General features: G+C 46.4%; 3 protein-coding genes and 1 pseudogene across 4 annotated transcripts; 2 read left to right on the top strand and 2 right to left on the bottom strand.

The window, feature by feature from the left end:
- Positions 1-2,602: 2,602 nt before the first annotated feature.
- On the top strand, positions 2,603-3,138 carry LY89DRAFT_721762 (uncharacterized protein; the record flags this gene model as incomplete). The annotated part of the gene is made up of 2 exons (XM_018218672.1): positions 2,603-2,703; positions 2,788-3,138. Coding segments are annotated over 2 exons (450 nt in total), but the record flags the coding sequence as incomplete, so codon positions are not given.
- A 6,781-nt stretch (positions 3,139-9,919) lies between these two features.
- On the bottom strand, positions 9,920-10,009 carry LY89DRAFT_t59 (annotated as a pseudogene). The gene has a single exon. The product of its transcript is annotated as a tRNA-OTHER (tRNA).
- Positions 10,010-12,381: 2,372 nt separating this feature from the next.
- LY89DRAFT_687858 (uncharacterized protein) lies at positions 12,382-13,483 on the top strand. The gene is made up of 3 exons (XM_018215590.1): positions 12,382-12,861; positions 12,920-12,959; positions 13,020-13,483. Exons 1-3 carry the CDS (start codon positions 12,677-12,679, stop codon positions 13,299-13,301), a joined length of 507 nt encoding a protein of 168 aa, XP_018067295.1. The 5' UTR covers positions 12,382-12,676; the 3' UTR covers positions 13,302-13,483.
- A 379-nt stretch (positions 13,484-13,862) lies between these two features.
- On the bottom strand, positions 13,863-15,303 carry LY89DRAFT_756184 (S-adenosyl-L-methionine-dependent methyltransferase; the record flags this gene model as incomplete). The annotated part of the gene is made up of 5 exons (XM_018221366.1): positions 13,863-13,905; positions 14,009-14,112; positions 14,253-14,335; positions 14,469-14,997; positions 15,058-15,303. 5 exons carry the CDS (start codon positions 15,301-15,303, stop codon positions 13,863-13,865), a joined length of 1,005 nt encoding a protein of 334 aa, XP_018067296.1.
- Between the last annotated feature and the right edge of the window lie 1,887 nt (positions 15,304-17,190).

A 17,190-nucleotide genomic window follows, 5' to 3' on the forward strand; every position in this document is an offset into this window, starting at 1 on the left:
AAAGCTCGGGAACGCCACTATTCCCGGCCTGACCTCTGTCATAGGCGATTGGCTCAGGCGATTCAGAACAGCTGGCGCTGTGATATTACCCCCCCTTTTTGAAGAACGACGTCCTCGTCGTTAAACTCATGGGCTTGTTATCGTCTAGATCATCGTAGTCCTCTTTTCCTTCCTCGTACGCTTTTAACCACATCGGTAAGGCTCGTGGTGGCCCCTTTTGATCCGGGTTGTGTATATGGAAGTCCTGTAGCTTAGTAGGTGCGTACTTAATATTCGACGCTGGATACCAGTCGAGATCTTCGTCGCAGTTGAGCCAACGTACCCTATAGAATAGGCGATTCCTACTTAACTTCAACGCTAGCACCGCCTGTACCTTATACTCAACGTCTCCCGTAATAACGATCTCTTCCGGGGGAGGTTGTTCTTGTCCAGGGAAAGGGTCGTCCGGTGCTAGGCGTAATTTATTAGAGGAGAAGACGGGGTGGATCTTTATACTAGGGGGTAGTTGCAATTCGTATGAATGCCCAATCTTCCTTAGTATCTCGAATGGTCCGGCTCGAGGGTTGTCCAACTTTTTACTAGGGCGTTGTGTATTATAGTAACCTACGTTTAGGTATACTCGCTGCCTAACTTTAAAGTCGGCTGGTCTATGCTTAGAGTTATAAGCTTTGCCCATTCTGTCTTATGCTTCCCGGATATTCTTCTTAGTAATCCCTATTGCCTCGTCCATCCTTTTAGCTAAAGCTAGTGCTTTTTTCCGGCTAATTTGTACGTTGCTAGAATCGGACTTCGGCGTATTCCAATCGAAGTGAAGGGTAGGGGGTCGACTATTTATGAGCTTGTACGGGGATATGCTTATACTGGATTGTAGTAAAGTAAGTTGTGTGTAGTCTATTATAGGCAATATTTCGGACTAATTGTCTTAGTAGTACGAGATAAAGGGACGCAACCTAGCTTAGAGAACCTGATTGTAGTTTTCCGTTTGACTATTTGTTTGAGGATAGTAACTCGTAGAGAGGTTTAACTTAGTACCTATAATCTGGTACAGCTTGTTCTAGAACGCGGAGATAAACTGGGGGCCTCGATCGCTAACGATTTCGAGGGGAGGACCGAAGTATCGGAAGACATGCTTTATAAGGATACGAGCAATTCCTTTAGCGTCTATGTCTTTAGAACAAGGAATAGAGAGGGTTTGTTTGCTTAAACGATCGATAATAACGCATATATTGTTGTAACCGAATTTGTCTTTAGGGAAGGAATATAAATCGATAGATACTTGTTGCTAGGGCTGTTTAGGAATCGGTAGAGATTGTAGTAGGCTAAGCATCTTGTCTCTGGGAGTATGTGCTCTATTGCAAGCGTGGTAGTTCCGTACGTACTGCGTTATATGTTTGAGTATACCGGCCTAGTAGTATCGTTCGCGCAATAGCTAGTACGTTTTGTCTCATCCCGGGTGTGCTGTTAGCAACTGATTATAGGCTTCCTGTATTAGGTCTGTACGCAAGTCGTTTTCATCCGGGACTACTAATCGGTTGTAGAACAAGAGTAAGCTATTTTAAAGAGTAAAGCCGTCGTCGTCCCCGTGGGTAGCTTGTGCTTGTAGTGCGGAGAGGGAGTTAGCCGACCTGTTCGCTTGTAGGATTCGATCGATAATACTAAGAGAGCTAGTGAACAAGTCTATATCCGTAGAAGAAGCTTTAATCGAAGAGACGTCTCGAAGTTCTGTATAAACCCGCGAGTCTAGCTTTTTTAGACTTAAGAACGTTTGCGTACGCATATTCTTTTTTACTTGATCTTAAGACGTAGTTTCTTTATTGCGCCTAGTTAAAGCGTCGGCCTTAAGGTTGTCTTTCCTAGCGCGGTATATGATAAGGAAGTCGAAATCGGCCAATACTTCGGCCTAGCGGGCTTGTTTTGCGGTGAGTTGTTTAGAGGTTATAAAGTACTCTAAGGCTTTGTGATCTGTGTAAACCTTAATCGTATAAGGGCTTTTAGTAAGCTTAGCTCTCTATTCTTTTACGCTTTTGACTATAGCTAGCATTTCCTTATTATGGATCTCGTAGTTGAGTTCTGCTGGGATTATAGTTTTAGAGAAGTATGCGACTGGAAACTATTTGTTACTATGCTTCTGATTTAAGATGCTAGCGATAACACCGTCCGAAGCGTCCGTCTCTAGCATATACTCTTAGGTAGCGTCGTAGTGTTGTAGAACGAGGGCGTGAGTAAGGGCTTGTTTAAGCTTTGCGAAAGCTTCTCTATAGTTATTATTGAATATAAAAGGCACGTTTGAGCGGATTATGTTACGGACCACCTGGATCGCCTGGCTAATCGCCTGTCACCTGACCTAATCGCCTGCCTAATCGCCCGCGACAAAGGTCAGGCCGGGAATGGTGGCGTTCCCTAGCTTTAAGCCTATTGGGGCTTAGCTTCTCACATGACATCCCTTTCCCCTGGCATATATATCTAGATCTTCTCCTCTTTCATTCCCCTTCTCTTCTTTACCTTTAGATTCTAAGAGATAGCCGAATCGATTCTTCGTCTACGTACTAAGCTTCCCACCGTGCTGTCACATTATCTAAAGGTCACCAAACCCCTCCTGCCTGGGAAGGCACTCCAAAGAATATCCCACCAGCAGAGGCCCGCTACAGCCTTCAGAACAGTAGGCACCTACGGCACGTACGGCCGGAGAATAGTACCCCAAGAGTATATCCTCATATTTTACTTATTATTGTTCGACAAGCTTTACTTTCCCTTTTACCAAACTATGGATACCGATCCACTTATTGGGACCACTTCGCGCTCTCGAGCTAGGAAGTCGGCCAAAGGAAAAGAAAAGGCCCCCGTCGACATTATTTCTACGGACGAAGACGCTCAAACGGTTACCGTTGATACAACGTTGTACGAAGACCAGCCAACAGTTCGACTCCCTACGCAGAGTCCTACTGGGAGTCATGACACCATACTCCAACATTCGGCCCAGCGGGACCATTCGACTTCTTCGTTCCACAGCACCGCTTCGAATAGTGCTGCAACTATCCGCCCGTCCATCGAGACGGAAGACCAACGTAACGTTCGATTCGGCGTTACTCAGCCAGACCCCTCAGGCGAACCAGCCCTCATTCCAGAGGATGACCCAGAGTTCGTACGAGAAGTTGCACTCCTTCGACAAGCTCTAGGAAGGGCTAGGACAAATCGTCCGGAGATTACAAGACTTGGATCTGGTTTCAGAACTAAGCAAGGGAGAACGCCCATTCCCAACCCCTTGCCTAGGTCTCAGTCTAGCGTCCCACCAGGAGCCCCACCATCAGACGATTCAGACGGTTCCTCTTCGTACGAAGACAATGGATCGTACCATGCAAGGAGATCTCTGGCTCGAGACCCAGGTGATAACGTCCCTATACGATTCACACCAGAGGCTATTTCTCGTGGACCATCCACTCGATACAACTCTCGCTTCCCGGACCCACCTTTGTTTAATGACAGTGTCGATCCATCGTTCGAAGACTAGTCTATCGCCCTCCATGCTAAACTCGAAGCATCTGGGTACTATGACGACTCCTTTGCGAACGAGTTCCAGCGTATGAATTATACATTATCTAGAACTACCGGCCAAGCCCGAGCACAGCTCCTAACTCGCTTCCCCAAGCTAATCAACCCTCCTCGTCGCCCCTTTAAGACTCTAGAGGAAATGTTGCAATACTTGGCTCGAGCTTATGTGGACCCCTTCGAGAAGCAAAGGAAGCAAGACGCTTACCAGGACTTAGTCATGCTCCCAAGTGAAACCGTACGAGACTTCCGGACTAGGTTCAATACCCTAGCAGCCGAAGCAGGAGTCTCGAGCAGACTACTCTTCTCTGACTTCCGAGTCAAACTCACTGCTCCGATCCGTTACGCTATCGCAAATCAGATGTACGGAATCAATGGTGATTTTGCAAAGCTATGTGCTACGGCCGAAGCCACAGACTTAGAGATACGCCACATCAGGGCTCACTCTCTACCGAGTCAACCTTCGCGAGCACCACACAAGCAGTCCACAGCTCGTGGTACGCTCCCTGCTCCCACCCCAGAGAACAACCCTTCTATTGCTTTACGTACGACACCTCGTCAAGCTTCGAACGTACCAACTATAGGGTTCCCTCGACACTCTGGATCGTCCACACCTGCCCCAGACAGACAACGTTCAGTTGTACCCAACTCTCAATCTGAACGGTGCTTTAAGTGCGGTAAGCCTGGGCACTATGCCATGAGCTGCCCTCTAGCGGAGCGTTCGGATATTCGAGAGATGGAAGTGGCTCACGAGATCGATGAGGTAGAAGTTTCTCCGCAAGGGCATGTGGAAGAAGACGAAGTTTTAGACGATTCGGGAAATGGAGAAGCCTAAGAGAAGTCTCCTTCTTAGGTCGTTATGTCGATTGTTCAAAGCTAGGCTTACGAACGCTTATAGGTGGCAAACACTTCTCTTATCCTTGTACTATCAGTTTTAATAGAATCTGTTCTACTATACACCCTCTTATCGACACCGGAGCGAATGGTTTTGTTTTTATTAGCCCTTCTCTTGCTTCAGACTTCGCGAATTTCACTAGCGCGCACATTCGGCGTCTCTCTTCTCCTGTCCCTGTCAAAGGATACGACGGCAAACCCGGCGAAGAAATTAAGTATTGTATACGCTTCCACATGACTTTAGACGGACGAAAACAGCTTTCCGTTCCTCTCCTTATTACCAACCTTGGCCAACATGAAATGATAATCGGTCGTACGTGGCTAGCCATGTTTCAAGTCAAACTAGACGTTGCACGAAAACGATTAGAGTGGCCCTCGGATTACAAACCGTCTAACACCTGGTCTAGTCTTCCTGACAAGCATGTTCCGAGATCTCACATCCGAAAGCTAGAGGTCAAGAAAAGAAGTCCACATCAGCTGGACGCTGACCGCCGAGACTTGGCACTCGACCTCGACTACTAGCGTAGACAAGGAGGTAACCATAATATCTCCATCTTACGCCCCACGGTTGTACCAACTGAGACCCCTTTGTCGAACGAACTTCCATCAAAGGATCATTGTACAAAGGCCACCCCGACAAAGGCTATTGATTCCCCGATTATTCCACCACAAAGGACAGAACCGTCCCTTGCACCAGAACCGCCTATATAAAAGAAATCGTTATTTGTGGCCAAACTCCTCGAACTTGCCCAAATTGCGCTAGGGTTTAGACCCTCGACTAGGACAGCTTTTAGGAAGCAAGTGTGGGATGATCGAGATAATCTCCGGAAGATGGAACGAGCTTTGGCAGGCGCGTACGAGGCTCCTCTAGAGCCACCCAAACCTCGTCGCAGGCGTCAGCCTCTCGATCCTATTCGTACTCCAAAAGAAGTCGACATCTGCTTGATCACTGCTCCTGCTTTCCAAGTTAATCTTCGAAGGAAAGAAAATGAGGCGTTTACTACTAGCTTATACGAGCTTGATCGTACGATTGCGGATAAGAAGGAACAGGAAGCCGCAGTCAAAGATATCTCTAATGGAGTCGACTTATTAGAGCTCGAACCAGAGATCCCCGAGATATACCAAGACTTCTCTCGTGCGTTCTCTAAAGCAAAGTCAAACACCCTGCCGCCGCGCAGACCGTACGATCATAAGATTGCTCTCACCACAAGTGAACCGGATCTCCAGTTTTCACCACTATACAAGATGAATAGTGAAGAATTGCAGGTGATGAAAGACTATTTGGTTGACAATTTGTCTAAAGGATTCATTGAACCAAGTCAAGCTCCTTTTGCCGCACTAGTGCTCTTTGTCAAGAAGCCGAACGGGAGCTTGAGATTTTGTATCGATTTCCGGAAGCTAAATGCTATCACTCGCAAAGACCGATACCCTTTGCCTCTGATCGACGAGACTCTAGCACGCTTAGCTTCTGCTAAAATCTATACGAAGCTAGATATTAGACAAGCATTCCATCGAATTCGTATGCATCCCGATTCTGAGGAACTAACCACTTTTCGTACGAGATATGGCTCGTACAAGTGCAAAGTCCTACCGTTCGGACTGACCAACGGACCGTCTACTTTCCAGCGTTATATGAACGACATTCTTTTCGACTACTTAGACGACTTTTGTACAGCGTACTTAGATGATATTCTCATCTATTCGGACGATCCTCTAATGCACACTGAACACGTTAAGAAAGTGCTTAGAAGGCTCGAGGACGCTGGTCTCCAAGCAGACTTAAAGAAATATGAGTTTAGCGTTACCAAGACAAAATACCTGGGATTTATCATTAGCACGGATAGTATCTCAGTAGACCCAGAGAAGACTAGGGTAATCGAGCAATGGCGGGAACCTAAGACTATTAAAGGTGTACAATCTTTCCTAGGATTCTGCAACTTTTACAGGCGGTTTATCCGGGAGTACGGTCGAATCGCTGCTCCACTCACACATCTTACTAAAGCGACTATCCCATTCGAGTTTACGGACGAATGTCGCGAAGCGTTTGAAAAGCTCAAACTGTCCTTGATCACAGCTCCAATCTTGCAACACTACGACCCGAATCTAGAGTGCATGATCGAGACGGACGCTTCGGACGGAGTAATCGCTGGAATCTTGAACCAGAAGCATGGTGAAGTGTGGTTGCCAGTGGCGTACTTTTCCAAGACTATGGCACCTGCCGAGCTAAACTACGAGATCCACGACAAGGAAATGCTCGCTATTGTGAAAAGTGCTAAAGAGTGGCGTGCTGAGCTTACGTTCACGCCTACCCCTATCAAAGTTTACACTAATCACAAGGCTCTGGAGTATTTCATGTCGTCTAAACAGCTCACTGCTAGACAAGCTCGCTGGGCTGAGATCATGTCGGAGTTCCACTTTATTATTATGTATCGTTCTGGCAAAGACAACTTGAAAGCTGACGCCCTTACGCGCAAGGGAGACGATACGGAGAACCAGGACAAAGCTAAGAAGCACCTCCGTACACAAACGTTCCTTACAGCCGATAAGCTAGACCCTCAGATCTATAGTGAACTTCGGGACTATACTACAGAGATTGCACCAGTCGATCGAGTAAGTGTAGAACAGTCACACGACGTTGTCGATCGAATCCTAATTGCCAACCGCGAGGCCAAGTCTTTAGTCTCGCTACGCAAGCAAGCTAGAAGTGCTCACAACACGGACTTTACGCTGCAAGACGGACTACTGCTCTTCCATGATCGCCTAGTTGTACCAGACAAGGACTCCCTTCGAGTGCACTTGATCAGAGAGGCTCACAACCAATTGCTGACGGCGCACCCGGGAAGGGATAAGACGTACGAAATCCTTAGACAGCGTTACTTCTGGCCATACATGTTACGAGATGTGGCCCAGTACGTTCGAAATTGCCATGATTGCTGCAGGGCGTCCATCCCCCGGGACAAGACCCCTGGACTACTACAGCCTTTGCCAATTCCAGAACGACCCTGGCAACGCTTGTCTATAGATTTCTGTTCTTTCCCAAAAGACAAGCACGGTTACGACTCTGTGTGTGTGATAATCGATCGATTGTCTAAACAAGCGATCTCTATCCCTTGCTATAAAGATATCGATGCGGAACAACTAGCCAGACTCTTCATCTCTCACATCTTTCGGTACTACGGACCACCTCAAGAGATCGTGAGCGATCGAGGCCCTCAATTCATTTCTGCGTTTTGGCAAAGGCTATGCCAAATCATGGGAGTCAAGCATAGCTTGTCCACTAGTTACCACCCTCAAACGGACGGACAGACTGAGAATTATAACCAAGTGCTCTTACACCGGTTACGCCCGTTCGTGTCTTACTACCAGGACGACTGGTCAGAGATGCTACCCATGATGGACTACGCTCAACTTAGCTTACCGCAAGCTAGCATCGAAATGTCTCCTCACGAAGTAATATATGGAACAGCCCCAGTATTACACTTCGACTGGAACTCTCGGGTTGTCAAGGAAGACACTCCTAGCACTAAGCTAAGCAAAGAGAAAGCTCAGATGCTAGCACATCGTATGGACGAGGCTATTAAGCTAGCTCGCAAAAGCATGGAAGACGCCCAGATAAGAATGAAGCAACATAGTAACGCCAAGAAGAGAGCTGTCGACTGGGAAGTAGGCGATAAAGTCTATATCACTGTTACACAGTACAACACTCAACGCCCCAGTCAAAAGCTCGACAATCCTAGAGCAGGCCCGTTCGAGATCCTAGAAAAAAGAGGACACTCGTACAAACTGGACTTACCTGCTACTATAAAAGTTCATCCTGTCTTCTCTGCAGACAAGCTACGCCGTGATCCGGATGACCCTTTGCCTGGCCAAGAGCCAGATACTCCTCCCCAAGTCAATATAACTGGAGATATTGAATGGGAAGTTGACAAGGTCATAGCGTCAAGAATCCGCTGGAAGAAGCTTCAATATAGGGTCAAGTGGTTGAACCTGGACGACGATTTGGATTGGTACCCTGCGTCTGACTTTAAATACGCTCCAGCCAAACTTATAGCGTATCACCTCGATAACCCAGAGCAAAGTGGCCCTCCTAGGGCGCTCCGTGCCTGGCAAAAAGCGTACGACGAAGGACGTGACAATTACGATGAATTTGATGATGATAAAGAGATGGATCAAACGACGAGGGCGTCGTTCTTCGAAAGGGGGGGGTAATGTTACGGACCACCTGGATCGCCTGGCTAATCGCCTGTCACCTGACCTAATCGCCTGCCTAATCGCCCGCGACAAAGGTCAGGCCGGGAATGGTGGCGTTCCCTAGCTTTAAGCCTATTGGGGCTTAGCTTCTCACATGACATCCCTTTCCCCTGGCATATATATCTAGATCTTCTCCTCTTTCATTCCCCTTCTCTTCTTTACCTTTAGATTCTAAGAGATAGCCGAATCGATTCTTCGTCTACGTACTAAGCTTCCCACCGTGCTGTCACAGATTAAGTGATTAAGAGGAGCTACTACTCGTCCGTACTCAGGTATAAATCGCCGATAGAAGTTGTAAAATCCTAGGAAAGACTGTATCCCTTTGACTGTTCTAGGCTCTTTCTATTGATCTATAACCGCAACTTTCTTTAAATCTATACAAATACCGTTGATACTAATAATAAAGCCTAAATACTTTGTACTAGTAATGTGGAACTCACACTTTTTGATATCCGCTTGTAGTCTGGCGTCCTGTAGCTGTGACAGCACTGTGACGATGGTGTGAGGTGGCGACGCAACGTCGGGCTATTCATTTAGAATCTAAAGCTAAGGAGAGAAGAAAGGAGAGGAGGAGAGATCTATATACATATATATGTTAGAAGTAAGGGGATGTCATGTGAGGAGCTAAGCCCTAGTAGGCTTAAAGCTCGGGAACGCCACCATTCCCGGCCTGGCCTCTGTCGCAGGCGATTGGCTCAGGCGATTGGTAACAGCTGGCGCTGTGACATAATCGCTAGTCAGCTCACAGTCAGTGAAAGCAAGTTGGTCCGGCAAGCAAGTTGGTCCGGCCAAATTTAGCGGTGAATTTTGGCGATTTTTGCTAAAAAGTAAGAAAAAATGAAGATATAATTGCAAATATTTCTATGCGCAAAATATGCAATTGTAAACTAAATTTATAATTATGTATTAAAGTATATAAAGTAACTATTTTTAAGTTTTTATTAAATTTAATTAATAATTGTAGCTGATGCGCATTCTAAAAGGAACATTTCTAAGCCAATTTCACTCTAATTTTGGTACAATTTTGGTGTGGAAAATCAAAAGTTTAGATTTTGGTGTGTTTTTGCACTCAAAATTTCACCGGACCAACTCGCTTGCCGGACCAACTTGCTTTCACTGACTGTGAGCTGACTAGCGATTACAGTCAGGATAAGCGAACCTGACGATTATACACCAAAAAAGAAATGAAAAAAAGTTGGGATCTATGACGGATTCTAACCATCGCAATTGGACTCGCGGGGAATCGAACCCCGGACCACTCCCAGACAATAAACGTCTGCTGATGCTAAGGGAGTATTATACCACTGGAAAATTGTCAACAACATGAACTTCTAAAAGGCTCATAGAATCGTACCTAAACCACAAGCCCGATGTATAACACGGTTGGCACAAAAATGCTTATCTAGCTTTATAATGCACACAATAAAAGAGGGGATTTGGCCAATCGCATGTCGTAGGTGAGACGCTTCGTTGGGTGGTGTTGCACCTCGCCGTACTTGGAGAGCTTTCAATTCGACACCAGCTTGATCTACTATTGTTTTTACGACAGACCACTTTCTTCCTAATAGCATGGGTAGTTCTGCTTTCTCTGAAATCTGATTTTCTCTGGGTAACCGTGGCAAAAGAGTCACCTGGAAGTGAGGCGGAGGTTTACTCAGCCCCTTTCCGCTTGGATTGGTTTTCATGTCTCCATCAGAAGTCCATGCGACTAAGCATTGCTCCAGATCGAAGCAAGGCATCTAGCCAGAGTTGAATTTTTCAGTGATCCTACTCTCATGGAACATGCTAGTAGCTTGTTACCCATAAAGTCTCCAGGTACGTATGAAATCCAGCTGAATAGTCACGTGACCAACACAAGTTTTGTATGATACCTGCTTCGTCTTCTGTTCATCTACTTCAATTTTGAAGTAAGTAAATGCTTGAACAAATCTCTGACTCTACGTCCTGAGGAGATCGTTTGTATTGGTCGAAAGTGTGGGAAGTCAGTTGGTTCATGTGCAGCTCAATCCGTGCGTGCTTCTCAATCTTTTGTAATAGAGTCATGATTTGAAGAACCACACCTGGTGCGCCATTGCGCTATTGCTCTACGTATCCGAGATACTTTGCTTGTATGTTCTGCACTTTCAGACTGTGTCGTTGGCAAAAGAAGGCCGCACGAATCAACATGATGACTCAGCGTCAAAAACTGCACTTTCAGAGCCGAGCGAGGCAGGGCAGATCTGAACAAATACTCGAAGTGGCCACAACACGAAGCACATAGTTCCATTCTCAATCCCAAATATCGGAACCATAAACCGAGACCATCTTCAAATTGCTATTCAACGATCCAACAACGCTTTTCGAAGACGTTGAATCCTTTCATACTTCCGCCTAAGCCACAGCCTGTCATGACCAAGAAATGGATGGATGTCAAGGGTGAGATTGAGTGGCGGTATGTGGTCCAAAGAATGCCACTCGAAGAAGTTCGGAATCAGATGCTGGAGGATCACGGATTTGCAGCCTCGTTAGTCACGAGCTCCCACAACCATGTAACTTTCAACCATCCACTAACCAGAAGACAGGATTCGAGCGTACAAAACCAAATTCAAGGAGTGGGGTTGGAAAACATATAGCAAAGAATGTCCTCAAGATCCTAGATATGCCAAAAAGCTCATATTCCGGAGTCGACGTTGTCGGCAGGCTGTTTCGTCCATCTGGTTTGTAAGCTCGTCGCGATATGCATCATTTATTGACTTCATACAGTCTACAAGTAGAGTTGAAGAATCTAAAAGAAACCATTGAGGGTCAAACAATTCTAGCCGTTCAGGAAAGGAAAGAACTGGGTGCATTACAACATGCGCTTAATGATCAGACTTTCGACTCCACAACAGCGGAGAAGCTCAACCAATCTATCGGCAGACTGTGAGTTGGACGTACATTTCAAATCTCCAATCAGGCTGGTTTATCGGCTCAGCGCCAAAATTGAAGAAACATTACAAGAATTGAAAAAATGTGCCGAGGGCGTTGAAGGGATCGAGGCACGAAGAAATACACCAAGTGGCTTTGCTGCATGCTGGGAAAAGGATCCAATGATATTGGAAGACGCCTTGGGAAGACTTCTATTGATTCCCCTCGATATCGTGCTCTCATGGGAGGTAAAGATCAACCTCAAACGCCATTGTTAGGTATCTTGCTAAACCTTGACAGATATTCGAGGAGCATCTGGGATCGTTTTTCCAAGTATGTCCAGGAACCAAAAAGGTTCAGAAGCGCGAGTATGCAATCGAAGACGGTTTTACCAGAGTTGCATTTTCGAGGAGCCAAGCGTGGTCCGTTTTCTCGACACCTGGACGGAAGGTTGAGATGAGTATGATATTCAAAGATAAGAACAAGAGCAGCGTCGTGTGCCCGAAGTGCAACACAATTTCGGACGAAGAGAAGGGAAGAATGATAGAATGGTAAGTGAACTTCTGATGTCTGGAGCTAACAGCACTCCTAACTTATCCTCAGTAAGAATTTCGCGTGCAAGATGCTGTTTCGCACGGAGGAGGAAGAGGACCAGCCTGCTCAGCAAACACGGTCCAGATTTCCCGAGTCTTCTGGCCAGAGAAGATTTTCGATTCCTCTAAGACTCACCAACAATGCTGAAGAGGAAGAAGACGACGAAGATACGCCTGGCATGTTCACGCGTGTTATCATCAAGGTTGCGAAGTTATCACAACCTATTCAGGGCACACCTACATCAACCTCTGACCTATCTCAAGGTGCAGACATTTTGTGGGATATGTTTTCCTCCGAGCTCGACATGACCTTCCAAAGTGCGGAAAATTGCGACCCCTTTCAACCATTTGCTTCTGCCGGCCATAGCACTTCTTTTGATTTTGACGACTTTATCTGCAACTGGGGTGAAGAAACCCCAAGCACTGTATGTCCCCCAACGGACCATCCCAAACATCCGTGGGACCCCCCTTTTCTGTTAATGGGAAAAGAAAGTACGTCTTTCGAAATGGCACCAGCGCCTCAGAACTTGCTAGAGGCAGGGGACGGTGCTGCCGCTTCTCGTCCGCCGCACGACATGCTTAACAGTCCGATCGATTGGGACGAGATGCCCGATTTTGGAACAGAGCCTGCAAGAGCAGCGCCACCTACTTCTAACTCTCAAGTTTTTAGTGGCAACATTACCCAGCCACGGTTTGTGTCGTCCCGGTCTCCGCACATACTTATCCACTTCTGACCAACGTGGGCCTAGGGACTCTTTGCAGGTGCTCAAAGGGAAGGTGATCTTCGGGGTAGGTTAATATCTATAATCCCTCCTATGAAGATACTGCTTTTAACATTTCCGCCGTCAGAGAAATTTTTACAGCTTTAACCAAGCCGAGACCCCTGAATGGAAGCGAGTCACCGGCGCACGGACTCGCTGCAAGGCCTGCGATCCGATCGTACCCCACTTCAAGAACAAGAGATGGGTCTTCTATCCTTCTAATTCTGATGTACGAATTGTCGTGAGCTGCTCATGGTCGTCATGTGAAAGACTCCGTCCTAAGGTCAAAGATGGCGAATTTGGTCTAGACCGCGCATGCAAGGACCTTCAAGAGAAAGCAAAATGTTCCGAAACTGGTGCCGTGCCCTAGTCAACGAGCTAGCTCATCAAAACTAGGTGGACCAGAGGGCGAGAAGGCTCCAGCCTCATGATGCATTTTCAAGACGGCTTTCTTCTATTACAGAGCTGGAATAGATAAACACATGCTCCAGGATCTGCAAGGAGCCATATCAGAGTCGAAATGAGACAATGAAATCGAAAGACGAAGTAGGGGATGGCTTTGGACTAGCTATCAGATAGCTCTTTTTCTCTTCCTCTCTTTTCATGTCACCTTGGCCAAATGGATGACAGACTTGAGTCTTTTTCCTGTACGTCATGAACAATCTTGGAAGGATTGCCCTATAGTTTAATGACATAGTCACTTATCTGTATTTGGGTCTTACAACCTTAATAGGATCGCATATATATTTATTGAGTTTGAACGAGACGTAATGCTGGAATAACCGGTCCATTGGAATTCCACTCATGTTTCCTCGCCGTCCCAAATAGCGCAAATAATGGATAAGGCGGAGCCTACTGGCTGTATGATGTCTTGAAATTCAAATTGCGGCTCTGCATCTTTGAAAAGCTTCTTCCAGTCTTCAGAGTCACGCTACTTCGCATTTTGAACTCCCTTCATCGAAAGGTCGAAGTTCCTGTAGAAATATGAATAAGCAGAACTCGCAACTGACAAAACAAGGTTATGAAAACTAATCAAGTCCAACAGATGGAGGTAGTATCTAGTAGAAGCAAACTCACCTGATAGGCCTCTCCTTGTACGGAGAGAGGGTACACGGTGATGGAACGCATATCTCGGACACTAAAACTCGAGCACCTTTCCTCAAGGCCGGGATGAGATTGCGCTGTCAGAGTAGTCAGCGTTGTGAAATGCTGAGGCATAAGAGATAGGAGAGCTGGAAATGGGATCTGTGTTTGATGTCTCAGGAGCACCGACACACTATAGCTGCAGAATCACACTTCAATCTAGTATGGGAATGCTTACTAGAATCCTGATAGCGTACTTGTCCGACCAATCGTGCAAGACCAAGCGGAGGTAATAGACATCAGCCCACTTAACCGGCTGCTCTTCAAAGAAATCATGCGCCATGAGTCGTACTCAAATCGTCTGGAATCTTGTCCCCTTCAAGGACTTCAGGCAAATCCTACACGATACACTTGATAGTAGGAAAGGACCGTGCGATCTCGAAGGCGACATCACCTCTCCCTCCTCCAACATCTACCAGAACGCCACTAGGAGTATCTCCCCAATCAAAATTCTCCAGAAGGTGGCGTACATTATACGCCGGAGATGAATGCATAAACTCCATAGCTCCTGCCATACGCTGAGCACGCTCAGGATCTCTGCCCACGACGTCAAACATTGGTATGTCCGTTCCATATGCCAGAGCGAAGCCCGTCTCGTTAGGCTCTTCGGACCCAGGCCACTTCTCCATGGCGCCCACCATTCTTGCTGCAGAAGGCCACATTTCGCTCCTCAAGAATCCAACAAGCTGTCCTAGCGCTGGTATCTCTGCAAGATATTTGGAGGCGGCTGTGTGGGCAACAATACCCGGACTGGGCTCGCGGAATATATAATAAGTCATAGCAGCGCGAACGATGCGACGAGTATCAGATTCGGAAAGAGAGCAGGCTCGTGCGATGTTTCCAAAGGTAGTGCTCGTAGTTGGCGAGAACGTCTTCGCGATTCCATAGCGCTGAATGGCTTGCAAGCTTGCCCATGCACTATGCTGTAGATGAAGGGTGTCAGAAATCATGTAGTTAGAAATTGCGGAATGAAAGTGACATACTGGGTAGCGAGACATGGATCCAGCCGCTGGACCAAGCATAAGAGCCGTGAGCTCGTCTGCGGCATCGAGAACAGCGTCTTGACAGGATTGGATATTGGGTGAGAGAGGAACTTTGGCGGGGTATGATGTGTCAAAAGAAGGGGTGGGCAGCTTTTGAGATTCAAGGTAAGCATCGACTTTGGCCGTGTGCTCGTGGATGATGCATGACAGTTCGACTATTCTGCTGGTAGACATGATGCCAAGCATGTTGTTGGATTCAAGTCTCAAGATAATCAAAGACTCAAGTTCAGTTTCGCAGTTGTAATAGGGAGAAAGCTCGGGGTAAGGAGATACTTTTGATGTTGGGATTCGGATCTTGGCCTTTCTGTAGCTCAATGCACGAAGCCATCCAACACAGATGTGCTACATCGATGCAGAACCCCCATTAAATTAGAGATAGAATGATAGGGGACAGTGTGCTCGGGAATTGATGTAGGTTGTAATAAAAGCCGGCTAATCACAAGCGTCCAACTCAACCAACTGTGTCCAACATTGGGCACCGGAATGCAAGAGAAGTTAATCATGTTAGGCAGTGCGTTTTCAATCTATGCTTCATTCTACCAATTCACTGTCGGACAATCTGAGCTTTTATAGTGTATCATCACCGATTCCATGAGTCCAAGCTGATAGTCTGGGCGCAGAGATCTTCAATAAGGATGATATTGAACACGACCCTGACAACCATATCAAGGACTCTTATTGACCTGAGCTCTCGAAGGCAATCTTGACTCCGTTCTGGTTCTCAAATGGCGCAATTCTTTGTACATACTCAAAATCGAGTCACGGGAGATCCGAGGCCCGCCCCAAAATGGGACGAACTCCCATAAAGGCTTACGACCAACCCATCGTTCAGGCTTGAATTCCCAGAGACTCAGAATTAATTTCCCCTTTCGCTGTTTCTCTTCTACTCTACGGACGTGAGCCGCTGCTGCTTTAGCCTGAGCAAGCCTGAGCAAGCCTGAGCGAGCCTGGGCGGAGCCTATGCACCATAACAATGTGGAACCCATTTGCCTCCTGTGTGCCCCGGTTATAGTTCGTTTCTACCTCCAGAGGGTTGTGCTAGAGAAATTTCAGACCCTCTCTGGTAGAAGAAGAGTTCCAAAATTCAACTAAGAAGTATTTTGACATACGCCTCTCATTTGCTATGACAGTGAGCTGCAAGCCGCTAATTACTTGTATATTGTAAGCACGATTTTCTACACCTCTGCGCGCCTGATAGAATCATTGTAATGGTTATCTCAGAAGCTGCATTAGGCAAAAAGAGACGTACCAAAAATATTCCATAGTCCTCTGCGCTCCAATAATCTTTACTCGCTTGATTACCCCTAGAAGACTTGTTGTTATTCGCGTGTGATAACTGACTTGATTTCTAAAAACTACAGGGTTGTCCTCATGCTATATATAATGCTCGAACCCACTAGCTAATGACAGGTGTCATTAGTCAAGAAGTCGTTGCATCATGCATTAGATTATACCCTTGGACTAGTATTACACTAACTAAGAGTAATGATTCTTTTATTCCTTAATATATGTTTAACTATAATAGTGTGACAGCACTGTGACGATGGTGTGAGGTGGCGACGCAACGTCGGGCTATTCATTTAGAATCTAAAGCTAAGGAGAGAAGAAAGGAGAGGAGGAGAGATCTATATACATATATATGTTAGAAGTAAGGGGATGTCATGTGAGGAGCTAAGCCCTAGTAGGCTTAAAGCTCGGGAACGCCACCATTCCCGGCCTGGCCTCTGTCACAGGCGATTAGGACAGGCGATTGGCTCAGGCGATGGGCTCAGGTGATCCGTAACAGCCGGCGCTGTGACAGTTTTAATAGAATAAGTTTATATATTCACACGTTACTCGATACTAAAGCAAATAGTTTTTGCTTTATCTTGTATGAGTTAGCTCGAGAGGTTTGCAATTTTATAGGCACAAGTATACAACGCTTGACTAGCCTTATACCTATAAGAGGGTTTAATAGAGCGGAAGCTCGCTCTATTACTCACGTTCTTCGATTGCACTTTATTATCGACAAAAGAAAGCAATTATTAGTCCCTTTTTATGTCGCTACACTAGGCTAGCATAAAGTTATTCTAG

This window comes from Mollisia scopiformis (assembly GCF_001500285.1).
Source record: "Mollisia scopiformis unplaced genomic scaffold LY89scaffold_20, whole genome shotgun sequence".
NCBI classification, from domain to species: domain Eukaryota; kingdom Fungi; phylum Ascomycota; class Leotiomycetes; order Helotiales; family Mollisiaceae; genus Mollisia; species Mollisia scopiformis.

Bases quoted from the DNA above. Each gene is read 5' to 3' on its own strand.
- LY89DRAFT_687858 (XM_018215590.1), top strand. From the start codon at position 12,677: ATGGCACCAGCGCCTCAGAACTTGCTAGAGGCAGGGGACGGTGCTGCC. The intron at 12,862-12,919 runs GTTTGTGTCGTC...ACGTGGGCCTAG, and splicing joins GGCAACATTACCCAGCCACG to GGACTCTTTGCAGGTGCTCA. The intron at 12,960-13,019 runs GTAGGTTAATAT...TTCCGCCGTCAG, and splicing joins AAGGGAAGGTGATCTTCGGG to AGAAATTTTTACAGCTTTAA.